Consider the following 26,869-nt stretch of genomic DNA (forward strand, 5'->3'; position numbering starts at 1 on the left):
GGCTTCTCCCCTCTGTGAAATAATTCAGAGCTTCTAGGCACTCTGTTTTTATAAGTAAGCAGCCAAGAAAGATTAAAAAAGAATTCAGCACAATGAATTTTCTTGGCAAAATAATGTATTAGCTAAATGGTGCCTATTAAATCACCTGTGCCCCTGGCAGCTGGTTTAGGGCTATACAATAAATGACAAAATAAGCCTGTGTGAAGATTTTTCAATATTCTGCCATGTGGTTATGGATGTCAGAGTTTCTTCCTGTCAGTTTCATGCTGCATTTCTTTACAAACCTGACAGGCAGCTGACAAGGCAGGGAAAAGTTAGAAGATGTGGCTGGTGGTGAAATGTAACACATATTTTTTTTTTCCTTCAGGAGAATAAAACATTTAGTCTAAGTGCACAAAGTCTGAGTTAGAACTTTGAGGAATTCACGAACCATCTCCCTCAGTCGGACTGTCCGGCCCTGAGTCCGTCACCTGCTTGCTCTAAAACCGAGGGCAGGCTGTTGGGCCTGCCTGTGCCTCAGTTTCCTCATGCACGGAAAAATCCTCCCAAGGCTGTCGAGGGGTGGGAGGAGTATTTGGGACTGAGCAGGGCATTGTAGCCGCAATAGTAATGGTCTGGAATCACAGAGCTTTCTGGTAGGTTCTAGGGAGGAGTATTAGCGTTTCTGAGTGTATGAAAAGACAACTAGAGTTGGATTGGGATACTTCCACGAAACCCTTGGTTCTCCAAACAGTATGGCGAACAAGCATCAACACTCACAATAGTTTTAACACACGGATGGAAATGGAAAGACTATGTAGAGAGGAAAGAGGAGAATACACACCCGCTGCCCCCTCGGTTTCTCATGATCCTGGCCCTTCTGACACTGTTCATTAACGTGTTTGCTTCGGTCTTCACTGGAGACCCAAACTCTCTCCCTCAGGTCAACTCTTCCTGCAAGGGTTCCAGCTGCTTTTCTCGCTCGGGCCCCTGCTGCCACTGGGGGCCACCTCCTACACGGAGGAAAAGTGCGGTGTCTTCTGAAGGAAGTGGACACCGAACGCTCAGCTTTCAGGTCAGCGATCAGAACTGCCTTGCGGCCTCTGGAGGGAAACCAGAAGCAAGGGGGCTTTGTTTTGTCTCCTACGGTGGTGTCCCCTCTAAGCGCCCGGAACTGTCTTCTCCCCAGACCACAGGGAACAGACACTTGTACTGTGAAAGGAGGAGGTGAGAAAGTAACCTACACAGTGCACAGCAACTGTGGAAACGGAAAACAGGAAGACTTTTTGTAATTCCTATTTTTAAAGTTTATTATTTATTTTCAGAGAGAGAAAGAGAGAGAGTGTGTGTGCGAATGGGGAGGGGGAGGAGAGAGGGAGGGACAGAACCCCGAGCAGGCTCCATGCTGTCAGCGCACAGCCTGACACAGGGCTTGATCCCACGAACTGCGTGACCATGACCTGAGCCGAAACCAAGAGTCAGACGCCCAACTGACTGAGACACCCAGGTGCCCTGAAAGAATTTTTTTTTTAATGGGAGAAAGTATGTGAGTAAGAAATGTCATTTTAGGAAACAAAATCCTTATAGAATGTAACTAGTCAGTGAGCCCCACAACAGGACAGAATCAAGTCATCAGCACAGGCTGGACCCCACTGCCCCTGGTTCGCAGGCTCATACGATGCTCTCCTTGTGAACACAGTCTGATGGTCGAAGATAGACTGACTCGTATTTGTACCACCTTTCTCCAAGTACAAGTAACATTTAAGCTTAGATCTGATACTTAACAGAAGTAAGAAATAAACCTGGTTATGTTTTATCTACGTTCCACTTAAAAATTGTTCTTAAGTGATCATACGCTTTACGTGAAGGTTAGAGTTGAAGAACTCTGGCCGGAAAATAACAATACGGTGCTGGTTGAATCAATGGCCTGGCAACGACAGATTACCCGCCAAGGAGCAGGCTCGCCCCCACCCCCCCACTTCTAGATAGCGGGGTGAAGGGCTGCCAGAGTCACACCTGCTTTGAGTCAGATGCAATCACTTGCCAGTATAGCCCTGTGTCCTCAGCATATACAGGTGTGTGTGGCCACGAAGAGCCTAGCACGGGAAAGCGGTAGAACAGTCTTTTTCTGAGCAGTAAAGGAAAAAAAACAAATCCTTTTTCATCCTCAGCCTCAGCAAGAGGGCCAGTGGGTAAACAGCAATTCTATTTTTGTTTCCTACACACCTCTGAGGAAACCCAAGACATCAAAAATGCATTCGGAAGCCGTGGGCTCCGATCCCGAATTCTCTACCTCGCCTGACACGAGAGACACCCCTCGCAGGCAAGCCCTTCTTCCACCACAAAGCTGAATCCGAGCACCATAAATCCTCAGCGGGAGAAGTTCCAGGAGAAAACTGATGACAGTCGCTAGTAAAAAACAAAACGAAACAAAACAAACAAAAAAAACAAAAAGCAAAACAAAAAAGAAACAAACAAACAAAAAGGGGCTACTGAAAGCAGGAACCCCATTTCGGTGCACGTTTAAACCCCCCAGCTTGTCAAACTCGGGGGCTGCTCTCGACAGAGCACGTGCCTTAGGAGTATTTTCGCCAACGAGATGCTGAATCGCTTTTAGTTGCATAAAAGCATAAAAGTTTTCCTAAAGGCTTTTCGGGCTGCTGCTGGTCTGAAAAGCGTCAGGTCTGTCTCCTTCCTGCCAGACACCTGTTCTCGGGGGATCTCTCAGAGCCTGGCCTCCCTGCAGGTGAGAATGAGGGCCCCAGCCACTGCTCAATCCCAAGGCCTCGGCAGCAAAGCCCAGACCACTGAACGGGCAGGGAAACCAGGCATTTTCCTTTATTCTCCCTGCAGGCCTCAGCTGTTCTTTCCTCGACCCCTCGTGGGCGGCGGGCTAGCACACACAATTCAATTTTCAGGGCTCACAAAAGACTGCACTCCAGAAGCATAGGTCATTTGCACCTCCCTGTCTCCCTGCAGGTCTCTGTTTTGTCCCCAGGGCGGGGAGGGAACAGGCAAACACGTGGAAGTGAGTGAGATGGGGCTCTGGCATCGTGCGGCTCCCCGGGAAAGGATACACAGCCGCTGCAAGGTCAATGTCAGCTGATGGTGACAAAGAGGACAATGAACACAAGAACCGCCGCTGTTTATTGTTCCCGTTAAGCTGCCACGAAAAGAAGTCTCAGTATTTTTACCCGAGTGACGGAGGAGTTTGGTATTTTAAAAAGGTATGCTCTCTTCACCTTCAGGAAAATCATACATTATGTATAGTGAGAGCTGGGCGAAGATCGTGAATTGGCAGGTAAACTTCCTTTACTGTTTGATACCAGACTGTTTTTTCTGACTGTGGTCAGTATTTAAAAGCTTACATGGACATTACTCATGGTGGGAACCAATATTTTATTTTTGCTGAGACAGAGGGGCCAACTTAGAAGAGTGAGGTAAAGCGTGCCTCTGGTGGCAGGCAGGTTCCCCGCTGGGAAAAGCCCATCCCCACCCCCCTCTCGAACAAGGCTGGGCCACCAAGAGCTGGCTGGAATCTGTGGTCAACCAGGGCAGATACTCAGCTGTGAGCAGGATGGCTGGACAAGTGTTTAAAATAACTGCAAATCTTAGGGCGCCTGGGTGGCTCAGTCAGTTGAGCATCCAACTCTTGATTTCGGCTCAGGTCATGACCCCAGGGTCGTGGGATGGATGGAGCCCCATGTTGGACTCCATGCTGAGCATGCAGCCTGCTTGGGATTCTCTCTCTTCTTCTCTCTCAAAATAAGTATTAAAATAATTGCAAATCTGTACCTGATGATAGACAGTGTCGTGAGCCTCAAAGTGCCCCTATCCTGGACCTCTCTGTAGCCCAGCAGGTAAAGAAGGTTAACTCAAGGCACTAGAAGTGTCTGTAGGGTCCCTCCCCCTGGTATACAGCTGTGAGGCAGTTTGACTATCACCCCGGCCTCAATGCTATTTCCGTATTGGACTGAATCACAGATGGACATCATAGTCGAGATGGGCCTTTGCTTTCTTTCTCTCTCTCCTACGAAGCTGGAATCTGTACTCAGAGAAGCAAATCATTCTCTCTGGGCAAATCTGTAGCAAGTAAATAAAAACCCTCGGAAGAGTGCCTCAGATGTCAGTGGACTAGGGAAAGAAATCAGAGATCTGGTTCTTGAAGCAGAGAAGATATAAAGATAGAATAGAAATGAGGAGTTGGGGGGGGGGGTGGAGAAGAGAGAGAGAGAGAGAGACAGAGAGAGAGAGAGAGAGAGAGAGAGAATGGGAAGAGTGCATCCTAAAGGTGTCCCACCTATGCCTTCCTTCTTTTCTTTTCTTCCTTCTTTCCTTATGCCTTATGGGATGTCAGGGATTGAACTGGGTCCATTCTCTCCTCCCCTCAGCCCAATTCATATGTTGAAGCCCGAACCTCCCATGTTGGATATCTGGAGACACAGCCTTTGAAGAGGTGATTAAGGTAAATGAGGCTGGTAAGGGTGGGGCCCTAGTCCCACATGACTGGTCTTCATAAGAAGTGAAAAGCACACCAGGGGTTTGCACACATGAAGAAAAGGCCACGTGAGGACACGTGCGAGCCAAGTAGAGAGGCCACCAGGGAAAGCAAATGTGTCGGCACCTTGATCTTACATTTCCGGCCCCCAGAGCTGTGAGAAAATTTGGGCTTGTTTAAGCCACCCCATCTGGGGTATTTGGTGGTGGCAGCCGGAGCCTGAAGTGACAGCAGAGTATCGTTACAATACCACCCCCAACCCCTCACTTCCCACGGTTGGACACGGTGTCTGGAGTTGTACCAGGAGGTGCTAGGGATCGCATTCCTAGGAACATCAGATTTTACATTTTTATCTCATTTCTGACCCTGGAGAATAGACTTGTTTGATGGCAAACCTGAACTGACATGCTGGGGCGCCTAGGGGGTCTGTCGGTTGGGCAACTGACTTCGGCTCAGGTCAGAATCTCACAGTTCTTGAGTTCGAGCCCCATGTCGGGCTCTGTGCTGACAGCTCGGAGCCTGGAGCCTGCTTTGGATTCTGTGTCTCCCAATATCTCTGCCCCTCCCCCCACTCATGCGCGCGCTCGCTCTCTCTCTCTCTCAAAAATAAACAAACATTTAAAAAAAGTTAAAAAAGAAAGAAATTAGCATGCCAACATAATGTTTCTCAAGGACCATTCAAATGTGATAATAAGCCCCAAGTTCATTCTGCCACACTAGCCTTTGTTGTTGTCTTCAACAATCTGAGGCCTCCTTCAAATATTTCCAAAAAGCCACTTTCCTGTAACCTGGCATAAATAGAGGCTCACTGGAGAGGCCGGCCGAGCCTCAGAAAGGGCCGGCTTCGGAAGCGAATTCGGAAGCTCAGACGTTTCTCTGAAGCTGGGTATTGGATCGTTCCGGTCACAGGAAGAAAGATTCGTGAGTTGTTCATCTTAGACAGGATGTCTTTAGTCGGGACCTGGTTTCGGGGCTTGTACTTTTCCAGAGTCTTTGAGGATACTTCCTCCCTCTGTCCTTTCAGGTGACAGCCTGAAACCAGAATAAGGGAGCTCCGCTTCTTGTCCAATTAGTCATGCTCCTCCCGGGTTTCAATGAATGGCCTGTGTCTGCCGGGGCACGCTCGAAAGGCGCAGCGCTAATGACATCCCGAACGTGACCGTACGCTCAGACAGGTATCCTGTGTGCCAGCCCAGTGCACGGTCCTCCACGGTCAAAGTTCAGGCAGGCCCTTCTAATGAAGATGAGAAAATGGAATCTCGGCCAACTAAATATTTGAAGAGCACATTTCAGGGCTTAGTATAAGAACCCAGTGAGCGCCGCATGGATCACTCAAATTCTCAGTGAAGCGTCTGATGGGATTGAGCCTAGAACGCGCTCATGTTCGACTACAAATCCACCACCGGTTACAATGGCAACGCTGTCCACGCAGAAGTTTTAATATCAGGAGACCTGGTTTCAGGCTGGAGCTCTCCCGCTGACGAGCGACGCGTCCTTGAACAACTCATTTATGGAATAGCAGTTTAAGGGCTTGAGTTCCTGAGTCAAATGACGTGAGCTCAAATTTTTAAAACAAGATAATTTGACAACAGACCATGAGTTCACCCGGTCCAACCCCTTCGAAGACACAAATGAGGAGGCTAAAAAGTAAATAGCAGTAGACTAAACTTGGAGTCTCTTTGCACTTACGATGCTTTATCTACCACTACAAGTTCTATATAATAGATGTAGAACAATAATTGCTGTACACAGTGATAAAAATAAGCACGCCCTATGTTCCACACGACGATCCACAGAGGTGACGAATTCCCGTTTAACAGACACCGCAGCACCGAGGGGTAACTGTTCTCAGGCTCCACAATACTTATTGAACCAGGCAGGCAACCCAAGCCTCCTGGACATCCAAGTCTGTGCTCTTAACCCTTCACCTCACTGCCTCTGCACGGGAAACTGGAGTATCTAGACCCCATTACATGCTAGGCTGGCCAGTAACTGGGCATCCAACCCTGTCAAGTCTCCTGTCTTCCCTGGGCCTCATTTCCTTCATCTCTTAAACAACAGAAAAAAAGCACTGGCCCACACAATCCCCTCCAGGGAGAATGTTTGCCTCTCCCAAGCCTCTAATCCTGGGATGCTATATTCCCAGCAGCTCCAAATTCAGGGGATCTTCCTCTTGCCAATAAAAGCAACTCATCCCATGCATAAATAAATAGAATTTACCACGTATTCCTCTATATGTTGTTGCATATTAAATACATTTAGAGACTCAAGTGGGGCGCCTGCCTGGCTCTGTCAGTAGAGCATACAACTCTTGATCTCAGGGTCGTGGGTTCGAGCCCCACGTTGGGGACAAAATTACCTAAAATAAATAAAAGTTAAAAAAAATAATTGGGGAAGATGTCACAGACAAACCTAATTTTGGGATTGAGAAATTCGGGTTCTCATTTGACGAAAAGTGCATTTATTACCTATCTAACTGGATGCTTTAAAAAAAATCCATTATGTGAGGTTTCACTACAGCCCTGCAAATAGAAAAAGGAAACATTTTCTCAACCGCTTTAGTTTTTAGACCTTATGGTCCATCTGTCGCCACAGCACCGATTGTGATGTCAAAATTGCAATTAGTTACACTCAAGGATAATCAGGAAAAAGGCCAAGGTATTTGGAGTGCAGGCCTTGATAGCCCATGATTACTACACTGGTTGTGAAACAGGGGTTTGCAAATCAGGAGACCTGGTCTCGGGCTATACCTCTGCCACTTGCTCGCCACGAACCTCGGGAAGCTCGTTTAATGGAATAATTTAAGAGCGTGAGGTCTTGAGTCACACGATGTGGGTTCGAATCCTGCCACTGCCAGTTAACGTGGTCACAGCAGTGAACTTCCCTTAGCTGTAAACTGATAGCATGACCTGCCTGGACCAGGAAGGTGGTTGAAAGGAAATGTTTTTGAAAGGAAAATACTAGGTCTTATTTAAGACCTTATATGTTCTACAGCATTTATCAGAGGGCCTCCTTGCTGTTTAGTGCTCAGTGTTAGCTTTTATGAATGGCATCTGGATTTTAAATGAGGCTACCTTTACGTAAAGTTCTATGTTAACAGTCCCTTACGTTTCTACATCTTTAAAATCAGGATGCAAGTGTATGTACCTCATGTGACTGGTGTTCAAAACCTGATGTGGGAGCCCGAAGAAAAGTGTTTTGTGAACTAAAAGCATTACATTACTATTTGGCTAACATATGTAATCTGTTATTGTAAGATGATCTTGTATTAATTTTTAAATTTTTTTAATGTTAATTTAGTTTTTGAGAGACAGGGAGACAGGACATGAGCAGGGAGGGGCAGAGAGAGAAGGAGACACAGAATCTGAAGCAGGCTCCAGGCCCTGAGCTGTCAGCACAGAGCCCCAACGCTGGGCTTGAATTCACAAACCTTTATGAGATGACCTGAGTCGAAGTCGGATGCTTAACTGACTGAGCCACCCGGGCGCCCCTCTTGTATTTTTTAAAATATCCTCTGAGTGCTTGGAACCTATAAGGCACTGGAGTAGGCAACGTGAAGAATAAAAGTCAGATACGGGTTCTGGGCTTACAAGGTACCAAAATCTCAGCAGAAGACACACAAGGTGGAAGATGCTGGGGGCTCAGCCAGTACTTAAGAAGGAAGTCTCTGAAGTGAGCATTGAAGGACAGAAAGGATCTAGACATAGGAAGATGAGAAGGGACAGAGAAGAAGACATCCCTAACACAACAGTGAGCAGAGCAGGGGGGGAGGCAAGGGAAGAGAACGAAGCCAGACTGCAGATGTTAAAGGCAGGAAGAGTAACTACCCCTCTTCCGATGAAAGATCAGAGGGGATTAAAAAAGAGAGTCTGGAGAGGGTATGATGCTCAGTGAAATAAGTCAGACAGAGAAAGACAGATGCGATATGATTTTGTTTATGTGTGGAATCTAAGAAACAACCAAGAACACCACAAGACAAGCAGATACAGGTAGCCAAGTCGCGGGTGGGGGGTGGAGGCGGACAAAACGGGTGACGGGGATCTAGAGGCGCAAACTTCCAGCTACAAAATAAGGCACAGGGGTGTGAAGCACAGCGGTAACTTTGGTGACAGATGCTAATCTGCTTTTCACGGTGAGCATTTCATAACGTACGTAATTGTTGAAATACTATGTTGTACACGTGCAACTAATATTAAATGCCTACTATACTTTGATTAAAAATAAAAATTTTAGGGGTGCCTGGGTGGCTCTGTCAGTTTGATTTCAGCTCAGGTCATGATCTCACGGTTCGTGGGATCAAGCCCTGAGTCAGGTTCTGTGCTGACAGCGCGGAGCCTGCTTGGGATCCTCTCTTTCCCTCCCTCTCTCTCTCTCTCTCTCTGTCCCACCCTGCTGGAGGGCACGTGCATGCTCTCGCTCCCTCTCAAAAGAAATAAATAAATAAAATATAAATGTTCAAAATCAGAGTCTGGGTGCAAAAGAGCTCGTGAAGAAGGAATGGACGCGACTGGTGTTCTTAAACCTCTACTGTTACTGTTAACGTGTCCGTGTTTCAGGAAGAAGGAAGAAAGCCCACAGACTCACACACCCATCTAGTTTAGCCTCATAAATCTCATCTTCGAAATCTTTTAACAGTCTGTCCCAAAGACCATCTTTTATCACAATACTACCAACTATGTTTTAGTTTCCTGTGAAGGCTTCGAAAAGCGTTTTGACTACTTCTATCTGTTCATGCTTTGGCTCTCTTCCCTTCATCTTCTGTGTACACATACCCGATCATAACCCGTCCCTTAAACCCCAGCTCCATCAGGGAATCTCCCTCGATGATCTAGACCTTATCGATTCCTCTGCATGCTTCATTATGTATCCGTTTTATCAAACAGTAAGTACTGGGGACCTAAGAATAAAACAACAAGGTCCCCATTCCGGCTGGGGACATGGTTAATGCCATGGGTTTCCTCTTGTGTAAAATGAAAGGTTGTGCCTAAGGTCACTTCCCATTATTTATTCAACAAATAAAATGAGCACCCACCTGTGCTAAGCTCTATCTTAGGTGCTGAAGATACAGTGAAGGAGGACAATGTACATACCTCTTTATGTATGTATGTATGTATGTATGTATGTATGTATGTATGTGTCTATCTATGATGGTCTCCCTTGAGTTCAGTGGTTCTCAAACTTTAGCTTGCATCAGAATCACCTGGGGGAGCTTACTAAAACCCAGATTTCTGTAAAGACACCCCATTCGCAAGAGAGTCTGGTGCAGCAGTCGTAGAGTAGGGCCCCAAATTTTAGCATTTCCCACATGTTTCTGGGTGATGCTCATGCTTCTAGTCCAGGGACCACACTCAGAAAACCTCTGTTCTAGTGGAATGTCTTTGTCTTTTTCACTGCTGTATTGCCAGTGCCTAGAATAAATGTTGATGGAATTAAAGAATATAAGGCATTTTGTTACTTGCCAAGGGGAATCTAGCTCTTTCCTTGCACGATGTTATAGTTTAGAAGGAAAATAATAATTCTACTAACAGGCAGAAGAGTTACTATCATCAGAAAGGGATAAGGGATGGTTTATATGCAAAGGCAAATGAACTCATTTCCAACCTAGAGGAAGGAGGAGGAAGGTCAGGAAGGACTTTGTGGAGGAATATATTTGATCTATTATTCCTTGGAGGGCCGGCCCATACACTTGTTTCAAAAACGCCAGTTATAATTAAAAAATATATATTTTAGTAACTCTCTTTGGAATCTGTCTTAATCTATGGTGAATCCTTTGTACTACTCTCCAAGTCTGCAGAATCTTCGCATTGTGATGTCAGTTTTGCTATTTGGAAATAGCTACATACCACATTTTTGCCAACTCTGGTCCGAAGGAGAGTTGATTTAGTTGCATAACTCTGTCCTTTGTCAAAAACAAGGTACACTTTTGAGTTAAGGTATCAGCTTTCCAGTATGACCTAGAAATGGAGCCCTGAAACAATTTCAGGATAGGAGCTTAAAAGTCACTTGGAACAATGGAAACCTCCATGGATTAAGTTTATCGTTTCTAAAGGTGATTAGTTTGAAGAACACCCCCATTTGTCCATATGTTCTGATGTGTTTGTTTAAGCGTTACTCTTAATATACATGGTATTTTGATTTACTGAAAGAATCAACACTTAACCATGCAAGATACCAGGCACATTTTTTTCTTCGGAGTATATGCCATGCTATAAATATCTAAAGTTTAAGCATTATGGGAACAAAGAAAGCAGTATAAAATGGTAGTTCTTCCAAAGTACATCTGTGAAAACCATGTATACGTACCAGGAAATATCCACAGGTTTCTAACAGCTGTTAGTAATTCTAGGCCACTCAGCTAATAATAAATGTTGGTTTATGCGTCCTGGGCATCGTGCTCGATCATACTGGTCCTTTATGAAGGACATATATCGAACCATTCTTCTAGCTTGGAACAAAAAGACTAAGGACAATGTGGAAGACCTACGACAGAAAGCATACACTTACAGTCATGGCTTCTCCCTGCTCGTTTGTCCCCAGACTCCCTCAGCCACTCTGCTCCCCCATTGTTTGAGCCCAGGGTATCTTTGCTGTGGGATCAACATGTACTAGCTATGCCAGGTCAGCATTCACACAGTAATAGGCTTTTTTGAAAGACCTCCCGTATCTCATACAGAGAGGTACCCGATGAGCAACAAAAGCACCTCAGGTCCAGTTGTTCAGATCAACGATTCTTAAAAGGGGCTCCCAACACCAGGGACCTCAGCAGAAGCTGAGAACCAGTTAGAAATGCAACCTCTCCAGTCCCACCCCAGAAACACGGAGTATGTTCAGAGGAGGTGGTGAGGCCCAGCCACCTGACTTAACGGGCCATGGGTCCAGGTGGTTCTGATGCATGCTATGGGGTATGAGCCCTTAAGACACTGTCAATAGCAGTAAGGAAACCGGCAGACGAGCCACGCAACGCTCATAAACTTGACAATTTATTCTAACAACCTCCTACCATCCTGATTACTACATGTAATACACACACACTTCTCCGCCCCAACCCTGCTTCACCTCCTATAAAAGAATCACAGGGAAAAACCAACCATTACTAGCAGGTGGCTGTTCTGTTTCTTTGGCGAGGAGTGAGGGAGGCAGAGAAACTGAAAGACTCCATACAAATCTGCTGTTTGCTCCTTTTCCTGCTTGCGTTCCTGCCAGGACCAGCACCCCCACATCACACACGCTGCACGGTGCAAACGGTGTGTGTCCTCCTTGTAAGGGACACGGAGTCAACGACTGCTCTACAACCGAAAACGTCCCAGGAAGGACCAGGAGAGAAGCCATCACAGGGCAATTGCAGACCACGGAGCCGGACGTCCCCACGCGGGGACCCTGGCTCCGAGGAGTAACACGCGGGCCCTCGCCTTTGTTCTGACCAGTTCCTGGATGCCACACCCCAAACAAAGACGTGACCCCTGCTCCTTCCTGAGTCTCCCAGGGCCTCCGTCTGTAACTGCTTTCTCTGTACCTCCGGTAACCTCTGCTCTCACCTCCTGCTGGTTCATGTTTGATTTCCCTCCTATATGAAGCCAAGGACCCTCTTGGCTGGTCTTGGGAACGCCCTCTGGGGCCTTGGACCCAGCGTGACATCATCAGCAAGATTTTATTGAGTGATATAAATACACTTGGTCACTTGCAGATACGAGTTATCATGTGTTTAGTGAATAGCTATGTTCAAGCACATACAGGCCATCTCCAAGAGAATGCCAAATTTTAACTAGAAATACCTGATGTTTACACCTAATAAAACGTCATTGCAAAGGTAGATTTCACACCCAAGTTGTTGCACACATACTAAAAAGTTTTCAACAGCCTAACTGGATATCAGTTTTTATATTTAAATATAAAATAAGTAAAACTGTATTTAAAGAAAGGGGGGGGAGGGGGAACCACAGGCCTAAAATGGTGTCTCTTAGACCGACTTTCCAAACCCGGGTAATAATCTAATTGCAATTTCAGCCTCCCCAAGAAGGCAGCCCTAGGAAACTGGGTCAGCCAGGAAATTTTCCTTCCCGTCAGCACCAGGGAGTCTGTCCCCTGGGTCCTCTCCCTCCGCCAAAGAGAGATGAGGCCATCTGCACCAGGAGACCCTAGGATACAGCCTTGTCTGGAACAATCCCTTTCTTTGGCATCAGCTTTCTTGCCCACCCTCCTTCCATAAAGAAAAAACCTGTACATCTCCTGGGAGGTGCCTCCTTGCTACAAGGGATGCCGCACAGGAACTAGGACAGACCAACCTGGTTAAGAATGCTGTGGCTTTTAGGGGGGCCTGGCTGGCTTGGTCGGGAGAGCCGACACTCCCCGCCCCTGGAGCTCCAGTTGGAGCCCCACGCTGGCTGTAGACATTACTTTAAAAAAGAAAAGGACATTCCAGCTTTGCTCTTTCCCGACCGCTCAGCAAACGGCCTAGCCCGGCCCAAGCTCCACGCCTAACACCTGTTAAACGCCGCAGGCACAGCGGCAGCCGGGACGGCCACTCGGCCGCGCCCTGCACCGGGGAGGGGGTGCAATCGTCGCCAGCCGTCTGCAGCAATCGGAAGCGATCCGAAAGCCTGCAGCGGGAGAGGGGCTGAAATGACTCATTTGCGCTCTGCAGCCCCGAGCCGCGCTGGCTCACGAATCGCGCCTGTTCGTGTGGGTTAACACCGCTAAGGAAGAGGGCGGCCCACGCGGGGTCGCCGCCCGCGGCCGCAGAGGCGCCTGGAAGCCCCTGCCCCCGCGAGAGCGGGGCCTCGGCAGCTATTCTCCCCAAATGTTTTCCCAAACGGGGCTGTGGCTGTTGTCGTTCAAGGAGCAAATCCCCAACTGCTCAGAAACGCCTGCGCTGTTACCCCGCAGTCCCGGGTAGGGTTTTAAACAGGGCTTAAATAAAGCGGAGGAAGGAGGGTCGGCTACCTGCCACGCTAACACAGAACAGAGAAGCCGCCGCCCAGACCCGTTTACGGTTGGCGGTTTCCCGCCGGGCAAACGGAAGCAAAACCGCCCCTGACGTCACGGGAGGTGGCCGCTCCCGGTTACCATGGTGAAGCCCGAGCGGCCATCTTGACTATGGTCAGCCTGCACCGGCCGCGGGAAGTCTTCACGATGAGACACGAGAAGGGAATCGTCCCTCTCGGAAATAAGGAACTGGCAGAATCACCAAAGACCAGAGGCACAAAGCATTAGCAAATGTAGGTAGGGGAGCATAGAGGCGGTGCGGCGTCCGCGGCTTCAGCGGAACGATTCGATCGGGCCCGCGGCGGGTTCCGCCCCGGAGCCCGAGAGCCGCTTCCGGTGCCCAGCGGAAGCGTGGGTCGCCAGAGGACGACTCTTGGGAAAGAATCGGCTCTCCGCTGGGCGCCCAACCGGAATCATGTCGAGTTTAGCGGTGAGAGACCCGGCGATGGATCGGTCACTGCGTTCCGTGTTCGTGGGGAACATTCCGTATGAGGCAACCGAGGAGCAGCTGAAGGACATTTTCTCGGAGGTCGGTTCTGTGGTCAGTTTCCGGCTGGTGTACGACCGGGAGACGGGCAAGCCCAAGGGCTATGGCTTCTGCGAGTACCAGGACCAGGAGACCGCGCTGAGCGCCATGCGCAACCTCAACGGGCGCGAGTTCAGCGGCCGGGCGCTGCGGGTGGACAACGCGGCCAGCGAGAAGAACAAGGAGGAGCTCAAGAGCCTGGGGCCCGCGGCGCCCATCATCGACTCGCCCTACGGGGACCCCATCGACCCGGAAGACGCCCCCGAGTCCATCACCAGGGCGGTCGCCAGTCTGCCCCCCGAGCAGATGTTCGAGCTCATGAAGCAGATGAAGCTGTGCGTGCAGAACAGCCACCAGGAAGCGCGAAATATGCTGCTTCAGAACCCCCAGCTGGCCTATGCGCTGCTGCAGGCCCAGGTGGTGATGAGAATCATGGACCCGGAGATTGCTCTGAAAATCCTGCACCGCAAGATCCACGTCACCCCGCTCATCCCGGGCAAATCTCAGCCCGTGTCCGGCCCCGGCCCCGGCCCCGGCCCCGGTCCGGGGCTGTGCCCGGGACCCAGTGTCCTGCTGAACCAGCAGAACCCGCCAGCCCCTCAGCCGCAGCATATGGCCAGACGGCCAGTGAAAGACATTCCTCCTCTGATGCAGACCCCCATCCAGGGCGGGATCCCAGCCCCGGGGCCGATGCCAGCTGCGGTTCCTGGACCCGGGCCTGGTTCCCTAACTCCCGGGGGAGGAATGCAGCCGCAGGTTGGGATGCCGGGCGTCGGCCCAGTGCCTTTAGAGCGAGGACAGGTGCAGATGTCGGATCCCCGAGCTCCTCTACCTCGTGGACCCATGACTGCCGGTGGCCTGCCTCCTCGAGGGCTGTTAGGAGATGCTCCAAACGACCCCCGTGGAGGGACTTTGCTTTCAGTCACTGGGGAGGTAGAGCCCAGAGGCTATCTTGGCCCACCTCATCAGGGCCCCCCCCATGCACCACGCCTCTGGTCACGACGGCAGGGGCCCTTCCTCCCATGAGATGAGGGGAGGGCCATTAGCAGATCCCAGACTGCTAATTGGAGAGCCCAGAGGGCCCATGATAGATCAAAGGGGTCTCCCAATGGATGGTAGAGGAAGCAGAGATTCTCGAGGGATGGAGACTCGAGCCATGGAGACGGAAGTCTTGGAGACCCGAGTAATGGAGAGAAGAGGAATGGAGACCTGTGCAATGGAAACCAGAGGGATGGAAGCGAGAGGCATGGATGGAAGAGGAATGGAGCTAAGGGGCCCTGGCCCTGGCCCCAGCTCCAGAGGCCCTATGACTGGGGGAATCCAGGGTCCTGGTCCCATTAATATGGGGGCAGGTGGTCCTCAGGGACCCAGACAGGTCTCGAGCATTTCAGGGGTGGGAAATCCTGGAGCGGGCATGCAGGGGGCAGGCATACAAGGAACGGGCATGCAGGGGGCGGGCATACAAGGAACAGGCATGCAGGGGGCGGGCATACAAGGAGCGGGCATGCAGGGGGCGGGCATACAAGGAGCGGGCATGCAGGGGGCGGGCATACAAGGAGTGGGCATGCAGGGGGCAGGTAAGCAAGGTGGAGGCCAGCCGAGCAGTTTTAGCCCTGGGCAGAGCCAGGTAACTCCTCAGGATCAAGAGAAGGCAGCTCTGATCATGCAGGTTCTCCAGCTGACTGCAGATCAGATCGCCATGCTGCCTCCTGAGCAAAGGCAGAGCATCCTGATTTTAAAGGAACAAATTCAGAAATCTACTGGAGCTTCTTGAAAGGTCTTAGACAGTGTTTGGCAGTATTCTCAAAGTTTTTGTGTAGCATGGAGAATGGGTGCAAAAAGCTGACCGCTGCATCCCCACACTTGAATGATTAGGGTTTCCCTCCCAGAACCTTATTTCATCTTGTTGTCTTTGTATTTTTCTCTGTTTTCCTTTTTATTTTAATGGGGGTGGGGGTTGGGGGGAGTGGGTCTGTTCACTTTTATTCACTGTAAATATACAAAAATGACTCTGGACATGGTTATATTATACCAAATACGATTACAAAGAATAAGCAATATTAAGTGTCTACGGTATGTTAACTACATTTTTTAAATATTGAGTAAAACAATGTGACAACTGCACATAATACTAAAATATGACTTGTTAAGCTGGTAATGTACTAAGATAGTTTAAGATTCTTGGTTGTGTAAGAAAATAAAGAAGTTTACCTCAAAATTAGAAGATACATTTTTTTGGTAAGCCGTTTAAAATACAAAATCCTATTTTGGGTCAGTAAGAATGCTGTTAAATATCGTGAGAGTGTTTTGGAGTATTTCAAAATGTTAGTGCTAACAGGGTATGTCTCAACTTGAGGTATTAGAATTGTTTTTTTCCTAAAGCTATGCTACCTGAAAAATCCAGGAATGTACCTGGTGTGGCGTTGCATCATCTAACCCGAGGTGAGCAATATTGTGGCCTGGCCTGGGGCCTGATGACTTTGCTGGGACAGTTCTGGGATCAGCCCGGTTACCAAAGTCGGCTCCGATTAGACTCCGTATCTCTCAGTACCTTCCCGTTTCTCCCTAGTTTTCAAGCCCTGAATATGAATCTAAGTAATCCTCTCCCATCCTTTCTAAAAATCAGTGTCTAGGGACATGATCTGGGTGAGTCGTACACATCCATTGGACTTCTCATAAATAGAGAGCTTCGTGCAGTCAAGTTCTCAGTTTCCTGGTGACTAGCTTCCATATACAGATGGCATCCATGTGGTCAGCCAGGATGGGGACTTCACAATCTTAGTCTCTCCAATGTTTAACATGCCTTTTAGTTTCCTTACTTACAGATCTACTTATCTATCCCCGTGTTATTGGAATAATTGTGATATAGCCTGAATTCTGTGCTCAGCTAGTTATTAACTCAAACTTTTTAGTTTTTAAAAGTAACAAAGCTATTTAGTCCAGTACACATATCCAGGAGAGAGATTTAAAGATCACTAGGAAGGTGGGGCATACCACATTTTGTTTAGAGCTATTACCTAGTTTATTTTTAAGCCTTGAGGATGTGGATACATAAAAATTTGTGTCATAGACCGAATAATAATTAAGAGAAGCACAAACACCCAAATGTGTTTGGTCACATAACCAGGTGGTCTTAACTCCGGAGAAGAAAACCAATGTCAAGTAATAGAGGAAAAAATAGCATTTAATACAAGGAGAGAGCTGAGATTTGGAAACTGAATTTTTCCTCTTACAAGGTTTTTGTGTCTTACACGGGTGCCCTCACTCTTTTTTACAAAGGTTTCTTCCTTGTGCTATTTCCTGTCTATTCGTTTTTTATTTTTCATACTGTTCCCTTTCTCTATGCTTCCTCCATAGTGGAGAGGACAACTCCCATATATGCGAGTTCTGGTTAATACTCATTCACAGAGTTGGCTTGATTGCTTGGAAGTTAAAAATGCTTTATCCCAAAGCTTTCACTGAAGGGCTCTCCCTGAAAACTTAGATGTTCCACTCTCTGTTGTAGTTAAGCCTGCATCGTTCAATGCAGACTGAATAAAAGGGATGTAAAATTAAGGATGACTTTAGTATCTGATTTTTAATGAATGAATTACCCAAAAGAAGTCTATTTTGAGAAATCCATGGGTCTGAATACCTTTTTCCCCCTTTAAATGAAAAAGGCAAACAAAAAACTTGGAGGCACGGATGGAAATCCCTTTCTTAGATCCACTATCTGTACAGTTACACGGCTGAAATAACAAAAGACATTATTCCATGGTTGGTATCAGCAACATCTTGGTGCATGCCCACATACTGGGCTTCCTTCCACTTATGTTCCCCACAGAGAACCATCTTCTGCATGCCAGGAGGACCTTACAGGTACCGTCATAACTGACAGCACATGTTACATTGCAGTGCTCGATTTTACTTTGCCCTCTACCCACCCCCACCCCGCCCTTTTAACGGACCAGGAACTCTAAAGAGGGACCATCATTTCTGTATTTGCTACACCAAAACCAGGTGCGAAGGAAGGACAAAACGTTCTTACCAGTCTTGGGGAGGTGGGGGGAATCCCATTAAGAGCACATAAAGTTCCCCGAAAACATTTAGATTCCACACAGAACAGATGAGCTGTAACAACTAGTTACATTAGAAAATAAATTAGTAATAGGTAATAGAAACAATCTCCTTTGCTCTGATAAGGTAGGTTCTCCTCACCCAGTTCTCTCACTATTGATGGATGGAGCCTCATTTCATTTGATGGCGATGCAAGCAATACGTGTCTGCTACAATCAGAATCCCAGCTGTTTTACTCCATACCCACTGGTTACAACCCTTAACATCCTGCATTTTCCCAAATACGGATAGGCTATAAATGCAATCACAAACTCATTCATTATAACAATGCTTAAAGATGGTGGGGTGAAACCCTGATTTGTAAATACCTTTTTAGGGCTTACTCCTTTTGAGCAGTTTGTTTGTTGGGAATATGAAATGGGCACCTTTAATCAGTGTCTGCCTATTAGCCATTCCCCTCTTACATTACTGATGATTAATATCAAGATGTGTTTTAATGTCTGCTGATGTTCCAGGACTTCTCTTTTTTTTTTTTAAATGTTCATTTATCTTTGAGAGAGAAAGAGAGAGAGCACAAGCAGGGGAGGGGCAAAGAGAAAGGGAGACACAGAAATCTGAAGCAGGCTCCAGGCTCTGAGCTGTCAGCACAGAGCCCAATGCGAGCCTTGAACTCAAGAACCATGAGATCATGACCTGAGCTGAAGTCGGACTGTTAACCGACTGAGCCACCCAGGCTCCCCAGGACTCCTAATTTTAAGAGTTATTTGATAAGATACAACCCAATGTGAAACCCAGGTGAAGGTAGGCTAATCTAATAAAGATCATGTATGATTTCTGAACTACTCTTTTCAGAATTCTAATGGTAAAAAAGCTTAAAAACAACGACAAAGCAAACCAAAAGCCTTAATATCTCAATTTGCAAAGCTGACTGCTTTTCCATGTTCTGATGGTACACTGACTAAGAACACGGACCCCAATTTCCTATGGTGTGTCCGGCCTTCCTCTCAGGACCGATGAAGTGTAAGGGTAATTTTATGCAGCAACCTACCGCGCCTGGAAAAATGAGTTATCAGTTACATCTCAGTCTGCTCACAATATATCAGCCTCTTGTGGCTTTATATCGTCAGCTAATGTCTAGACAGACTTCTGGTTGACTTGCTCTCATCAGTCTCTGGTCAAGAATGGTCTACAGTCAAGAACTACTGCATTTTAAGGCAATTACTATACTTAAAAGTGTATAATTAATATTAACTTTAATAGTATGAATATTATTATATTGGTATATATTTTGCTAATATGTTTCATACATATGCATACTGCAAATCTTCACTACATCTTTTAATATTTTCATTGGCTTTTAGGCACCTTCAAACAAACATTTACTCCTTTGGTGGAAAATTGAGCATTACAAATATTCACATTACAAACTGCCTTTTACATAAGGTGTTAACTAGCCTGTTTCTTCTTTTTAAAATGTTTATTTATGAGAGAGAGAGAGAGAGAGAGAGAGAGAGAGAGAGAGAGAGAGCACATGCAAGCAGGGGAGGGGCAGAGAGGAAGAGGGAGACACACGATCCGAAGTGGGCTCCAGGCTCTGAGCTGTCAGCGCAGAGCCCGATGTGGGGCTTGAAACTCACGAACTGTGAGATCATGACCTGAGCGGAAGTCGGACGCTTAACCAAATGATCCACCCGGGTGCCCCTAGCATGTTTCTTCTTGATATTTTTCTACCTCAGTATAAACCTCATGTCAGTAAAGGGCCTATATTGCGTCAAAGGTGACATTAGGGTAGCACTGTCAAAAATAACCAACTCCATGATTATTAAATACTGTACATAAAAATACTGAAGTATTATCCTAGAAAAACAAGTTGAAGTATTCCGGTTAAGGACAATTCTTGATAAATAGGAGTTAATTTAGGTGCCAAAGGTAGGTAACTAATTATCAAAGACTTAGAATAAAATACACAACATTTTCAGCCATAATTGCTTTTATGTGATTCAGTATATATTAACTCTGCAGACACTGGAAATCAATCCCATATGTCCTGAAGGTTGGTCCTTTAAAAAAAGCAAATCGGAGGCTCCTGGGTGGCTTGGGGTGCCTGGGTGGCTCAGTCAGCTGAGCATCTGACTTTGGCTCAGGTCATGATCTCTCAGTTTGTGAGTTCGAGCCCCTCGTGAGGCTCTGTGCCGACAGCTCAGAGCCTGGAGCCTGCTTCGGATTCTGGGTCTCCCTCTCTCTCTGCCCCTCCCCTGCTCACATTCTGTCTCTCTCTGTCTCTCTATCTCTGTCAAAAATAAATAAACATGAAAAAAAATTTTAACAAAAAAATAAATAAAGCTAATTGGTTTGATGACTTATTTGTCTATCACGAAAGTACAGTGGATTATCTCTTGGGCAGCAAGCCATGAAATCAGCAGTTACCCCGCACAATTATTTTGTCTCTTCACTTAATTAGCTGTTTTAATCAAAACTCTGCCTCCATCCATTACTAATATTATTCAGTAATTCTATTGCAAAAGTCTGAGCCACTTCTGTGTACCTTCCCGCCTTTGCTCCACTCACCTTGCTGCCTGGAGTGAACATGTGGCCAACTGCGTGTTTATGAATCTATCTCTTTACCCCCGGACATTGCAAAGAACACAGAACACCTGCTATAACTCAGTCGCCGACTTCCTTTGCCTTAACGTTCACTTTTGATAACATTCAAAGCACGGACCACATTAACAATCATATATTTGGGTTAATAATGTGATGAAATGGCCTCAGTGAGGCTTGTTTGGTGCATTAACATCCACAAAATCACACTCTATGTCCCAAACATCACCCTTATTCACATGTTAAGTAATACAGTGACATAAAGAAGAAGGGATTCAAGCATTTCCAGATGCAAACCTGGCTCTATGAGCATAAACACAACCACCGCCTATTACTAGGATAGAATTCCTGTCTTAAGATAAGCCTATACCCCAAATTTTTTTATATCTCTGTGCATGCCAGTCCACAGAGAAAAAGATCCTTGTCTATTTTAAAGAAGAGACGAATTACACTGTTGAAATCTCTAGAAGCAATTACTTTTGCCCTTCCTGCCATCAATGTCAGTTTTGTCCTTCAGAGGCTCTAAATATCTTTGGACAAGGGACCCCCATCTGTGACCTGTGGGCCAATGGAGCCTGCAGATATTTTGTGGGTGACCTGCCCAACATCTCAAAATGTTGAATTTGAGTGCATTTGCGTGCAACATGTATTCTCCAACGTGGCCACGGGCCCAGCCTCAGGTGTGATTCACACAATGGCTTGCCAGGCCCTGTAGTGCTCTGAGCTTACCATTCCTGTTCTACTCTGCAAAAACAGAGCTTGAGATTCAATTGAAATTGTTAGTGTCGAGCTTGACAAACGTGAACTAGAAAAACGGTTGAGCCATCGGTTCAGCAAGGCAAATTCTGCAGAATCGATCAACCAAGCAAACATATAAACATCCAGAACAACAAAAAAAGGTATGGCACTTTTCAATTCCTAGCTTTTCATGAAGTATACGGAGCAGAAAAATATCCTAGAATGCTAATCCACTGTCTACCTTTCTCCCACAACTCTTTTGCATTTTTCACAAATATTAAGCCAAAAGAGCAACATGTTTCTCAATCCAAAAATCTATAAAATGAGAACTATATACATAATATTAAATGCCAACAGCTCTGGAATGGACTTACGTATAGCATACTTGGTAAAAACAAAGTTCTTTAATTTATCTGTTAGTAATTGAAAAGAATCCACCATGTAATGTCCACAGAGAAGCCACACTGATTAAAAAAGTGATAACAAAAAGTCAGATCATGCCATTCCCTTGTTTAAGGCCTCTTGTGAGTCACTTTGCTCTTAGAATAAAATCCCACATCCTTACCATGTACCATAAAGCCCTAAGCCAATCTCATGTGCTAACTTTGGGCCCCTGGCTCACTGCTGTGGCTCCTTTGGGCCTAGCATCGCTTCCTTGAATTCATGGGCTCATTTTCATGTCTCAGCTTTATACTTGGCAGTTCTCTTACCCCACTCTTTCCCCAGGCCTCTGAGTGGCTAGTTCATTCTCTTTCCCGAGGCTTTAACTTCCATATCACTTTACTCAGGGAGGCTTTTCTTGAACACGCCAGTTCAAATGTTCTCCCCATTCTCGTCTCCTTGCCTTACTTTTTTTTTTTTTTTAATTTTTTTAATGTTTGTTTTTTGAGAAAGAGAAAGAGAGTGAGCATGAGTGGGGAGGGGCAGAGAGAGAGGGAGACACAGAATCCGAAGCAGGCTCCAGGCTCCGAGCTGTCAGCGCAGAGCCCGATACAGGGATCCAACCTATGAGCCGTGAGACCACGACCTGAGCCGAAGTCGGACGCTTAACCAACTGAGCCACCCAGGCACCCCTCTTACTTGTTTTTAAACAATGGCTCTCTTAGCTGAGCACCACTTACCACCAATCCATGCCTTCCAATCCTTTTGCCAAACATGGTTATATACATGAGACAAACTTGCTGGTTACCATTCAAGAGTTACTCTTCATTACGGCCATGTTACATTTATGGTGTCGATTGTGTCTGTTCCCAAATTTATGCTGGTTGCACTCCTGCTATAATATACAGATAAGGCTATAGGCATAGGCAGAGTTGTATAGATATAGGTATGTAGCACGTGTGTGTAATATGGAATATGATGGCAAAAAATAAAAGGCTGTTTCTATGAAATCTGTTGAGGTAGGAAAGTCACTCTACCTACAGCGAGCTTACAATTCCTGTTATACTCTGCAAAAACAGAGCTTTTGATTCAATTGAAATTTTGAGTCTAGCTTGACAAATGTGAACCAGAAAAACAGTTGAGCCACTGGTTCAGCAAGTAAAATTCTGCAGAATCGATCAACCAACCAAACATATGAACATCCAGAACAACAAAAAAAGGTATGGCATTTTTTAAATTCCTAGCTTTTCATGAAGTATAACGGTCCATCCCTGCTGTTTTTCTGTGAGGCCCCATATACTCATGTTCTGTATGTTGCCTCTAAATAAACTAAAGAAGCTCGGTTCCCACCTCAGAGGGGCAGCAAGTAATCATTCTCTGAGTTTTGCCTATGCCCCAAACACCTGGTAATGTCCAAAAAGAGCCAGATCCTGAACATGTTACGGGACATTAGCTTTGAACAAACCTTGGCTGACGCCAGCATCGATACCCCTGCCTCGGGTAACTTATGGAATAACCTTTATTATTCACCTGGTCCTCGCTTCTGATGGGACCTTACCCTGGGTTCCTGGAGGGACACGTACCCTAGACCTCTTCCCATACAAACCCCTAGCCCCAAGCAACGGCGAGACTCATTTTCCTTTCCTCTCCAGATCTCCCGGACACTCTGTCTGCTATTCTGTGTCACTTACACTATTCAACAAACCATTTCCACCTCCTCTGGTTTACATTTGATTTCTGTCCTGCATTGACTGGTCCAACAGGATCTTCCCCTGGGTTCTTGGACCCCGCCTGCCTGCATCACTATGATGAATACACGTCCATCACGTCAGCTGTGTTTGTTCATAAAGCAGCTTGTGCCAATTGCACTAATTTTTGTAATGTATGTAAAGACAGACATAGATACATTACTTACGTGAATGTCAAAAACATTATTTCTGTGAAAACTAGGTAGAATGTCTTAAAAAGATTTGACAAAGATAAGTGGTTGAAAAGGGATTATTAAATTTGATGGGGGCAAGATGATTGAAAAAATACTTGAAAAAAAAATCTTCGAGATTTACATTTAGGTCTTCAAAGTACTTTGCAACCCTTGGTTGCAACCCTTGTCTCAACCCTTGGTACACTTGAAAGAAAGGTTGAAACTGATCATCGTAGACAAAGCATTACATCAAAACCTTCAGTTTTCTTGCATTAGTTTCTTAGGTACTGGAGGGAGAAAGATCCTTGAGGAACTGTAATCTGAAGTTTGGTATCACAGTTGTTTTTCTTCCAACTCCGCAGGGCTTACCCGGGAAACATACCAACAGGCCCCCATTCTAGACCTCCTCCTTCTGCCCTTGCCTGCTGTTATATGCTCAAGGACACGGAGCGCGCTTTCAACTCTTGCTAATGGTGGGTCGCCTGGGTGGCTCAGTTGGTTAAGCTTCCAACTCTTGGTTTCGGTTCAAGTCATGATCTCACTCACGGTTCATGAGATCCAGCCCCACGCTGTTAGCACAGAGCCTGCTTGGGATTCTCTCTCTCACTTTCACGTGCTCTCTCTCTCAAAATAAATAAATAGACTTTAAAAGATAAATAAATAAAATAAACTCTTGCTACTGAAAACATGGTTCTTGGACCCACAGCATCAGCATCACTGGGAAGCCTATTAGAAATGCAGAATGTGAAGCCCACCCCAGACTAGCTGCATCGGAATCTGCATTTAATAAGATCTGCAGGTGATTCACATATGAACAAACGTTTGAGAAGCATTGCTTAAGCCTAATTCTAAAATACATAAAACTGGGAGAAAAAAGGAATTTAACAATATTATGACGAATAGAAAGGATTGAGCATGGCGGGAGGATGTTACCAAACCTTATTATTATTTCTTTAAATTTCTATTTAAATTCCAGGGAGTGAACATACAGTGTAATATTAGTCTCAGGTGTACAACATAGTAATTCAACACTTCCAGACATCACCCTGTGCTCATCATGACAAGTGCATTCCTTAATCTCCATCACGGATTTCAACTATCCCCCACCCACCTCCCCTCTGGTGACCATCAGTGTGTTCTCTGTAATTAGGAGTCTGTTTCTTGGTTTGCCTCCCTCCTTTATTCCCTTTGCTTTGTTGTTTTGTTTCTTAAATTCCACATATGAGTGAAATCATATGATATTTGCCTTTCTCGGACTTATTTGGCTTAAAACAATTCTCTCTCTCTCTCTCTCTCTCTCTCTATATATATATATATATATATATCTCATCTTCTCTATCCATTCATCAGTCAGTGGACACATGGGCCATTTCCATAGTTTGGCTATTGTAGATAATGCTGCTATAAACATCGGGGTGCATGTACCCCTCTGAGTTAGCATTTTTGTATTCTTTGGGTAAATACCGAGTAGTGTGATTTCTGGATCACAGGGTAGTTCTATTTTAAACGTTGTGAAGAGCCTCCATACTGGTTTTTATGGTGGCCGCACCAGTTTGCATTCCCACCAACAGTGCACGAGGGTTCCTCTTTCTCCACACCCTCACCAACAGCTGTTGTTTTTTGTTGTTGGTTTCAGCCATTCTGACACGTGTGAGGTGATATCTCATTGCAGTTTTGATTTCTATTTCCCTGATGATGAGTGATGTTGAGCATCTTTTTCATGTGTCTGTTGGCCATCTGGATGTACCCTCTGTTGAAATGTTGGTTTGTGTCTCCTGACCTTTTATAATTGGATTTCTAGGTTTTGGGGTTTTGAGTTTGATAAGTTTTTTATAGATTTTGGATACAAAACCTTTATTGCATGTATCATTTGCAAATATCTTCTCCCATTCCATAGGGTGTCTTTAGCTTTGCTGGTTGTTTCCTTTGCTGTGCAGAAGCTTTTTATTTTGATGTAGTCCCAAGAGTTTATTTTTGCTTTTATTTCTCTTGCCTCAGGAGACAGACACATCTAGAAAGATGCTGTTACAGCCAACATCAGACAAATTACTGCCTGTGCTATCTTCTAGGATTTTTATGGTTCCAGGTCTCCCATCTAGGTCTTTAATTCATTTTGAATTTATTTTTGTATATGGTCTTAGAAGGTAGGCGGCTTCATTCTTTTGCGTGAAGCTGTCCAGTTTTCCCGACACCATTTGTTGAAGAGACTGTTGTTGTTGTTTTTTTTTTTCCCATTGCATATTCTTTCCTTCTTTGTCAAAGATTAAATGACCATATAATTGTGGCTTCATTTCTCAGTTTTCTATTATGTTCCATTGATCTATATGTCTGTTTTTGTGGCAGAACCATACTGGCTTGATCACTACAGCTTGTGATGCAACTTGAAAACCAGATGCTTCCAGCTCTGCTTTTCTTTCTCAAGATTGCTCTGGCTATTGGAGGTCTTTTGTGATTCCATGCAAATTTTAGAATTGTTTGTTCCAGCTCTGTGAAAAATGCTACTGGTATTTTGATAGGGATTGCATTAAATGTGTAGACTGGGGGCTCCTGGCTGGCTCAGCCAGGAGAGTATGTGACATAACCTCAGGCAGGATCCTAAGTTCCAGCCCCACATTGGGTGTGGAGCCTACTTAAAACTAGCTAGCTAGCTAGCCAGCTTTGGGTAGTATAGACATTCTAACAATATTTTTTCTTCTAATCCATGACCATAGGATGTTTTCCCATTTCTTTGTGTCTTCAGTTTCTTTCATTAGTGTTTTACAGTTTTCAGAGTACAGGTCTCTGACCTTTGGTTAGGCTTAACAACTAGGTATGTTGTTATTTTAGGTACAACTGCAAATGGGACTATTTTCTTAATTTCTCTTTCTTCTACTTCATTATTGGTGTACAGAAAGGAACAGATTTCTGTATATTGATTTTTGTATCCCACGACTTTACTGAATTCACTTATCATTTCTAGCAGTTTTTTGGTGGAGTCTTTCAGGTTTTCTGTATAGAGTATGAAGTTATCTGCAAACAGTGAAAGTTTGACTGCTTCCTTGCCAGTGTGGATGCCTTTTATTTCTTTCTGTTGTCTGATTGTTGTGGCTGGGACCTCTAGTACTATGTTGAATATAAGTGGGAAGAGTGGACATCCTTATCTTGTTACTGACCTTAAGGGAAAAGATCTCAGCTTTTCCCCATTTCA

The 26,869-nt window shown here is 45.7% G+C and overlaps 2 protein-coding genes across 4 annotated transcripts in view; one reads left to right on the plus strand and one right to left on the minus strand.

The window, feature by feature from the left end:
- Positions 1 to 26,869, minus strand: part of PRKG1 (protein kinase cGMP-dependent 1) — a 1,163,528-nt gene that overhangs the window by 543,497 nt on the left and 593,162 nt on the right. The gene's annotated exons all lie outside the window — the stretch shown is intronic.
- CSTF2T (cleavage stimulation factor subunit 2 tau variant) lies at positions 13,537 to 17,537 on the plus strand. The gene is given in 2 exon segments (XM_040454321.1): positions 13,537 to 14,957; positions 14,959 to 17,537. Coding segments are annotated over 2 exon segments (1,884 nt in total). The 5' UTR covers positions 13,537 to 13,874; the 3' UTR covers positions 15,760 to 17,537.

Source organism: Herpailurus yagouaroundi, unplaced genomic scaffold, assembly GCF_014898765.1.
Source record: "Herpailurus yagouaroundi ecotype Mexico unplaced genomic scaffold, PumYag 211, whole genome shotgun sequence".
Classification (NCBI taxonomy): Eukaryota; Metazoa; Chordata; class Mammalia; order Carnivora; family Felidae; genus Herpailurus; species Herpailurus yagouaroundi.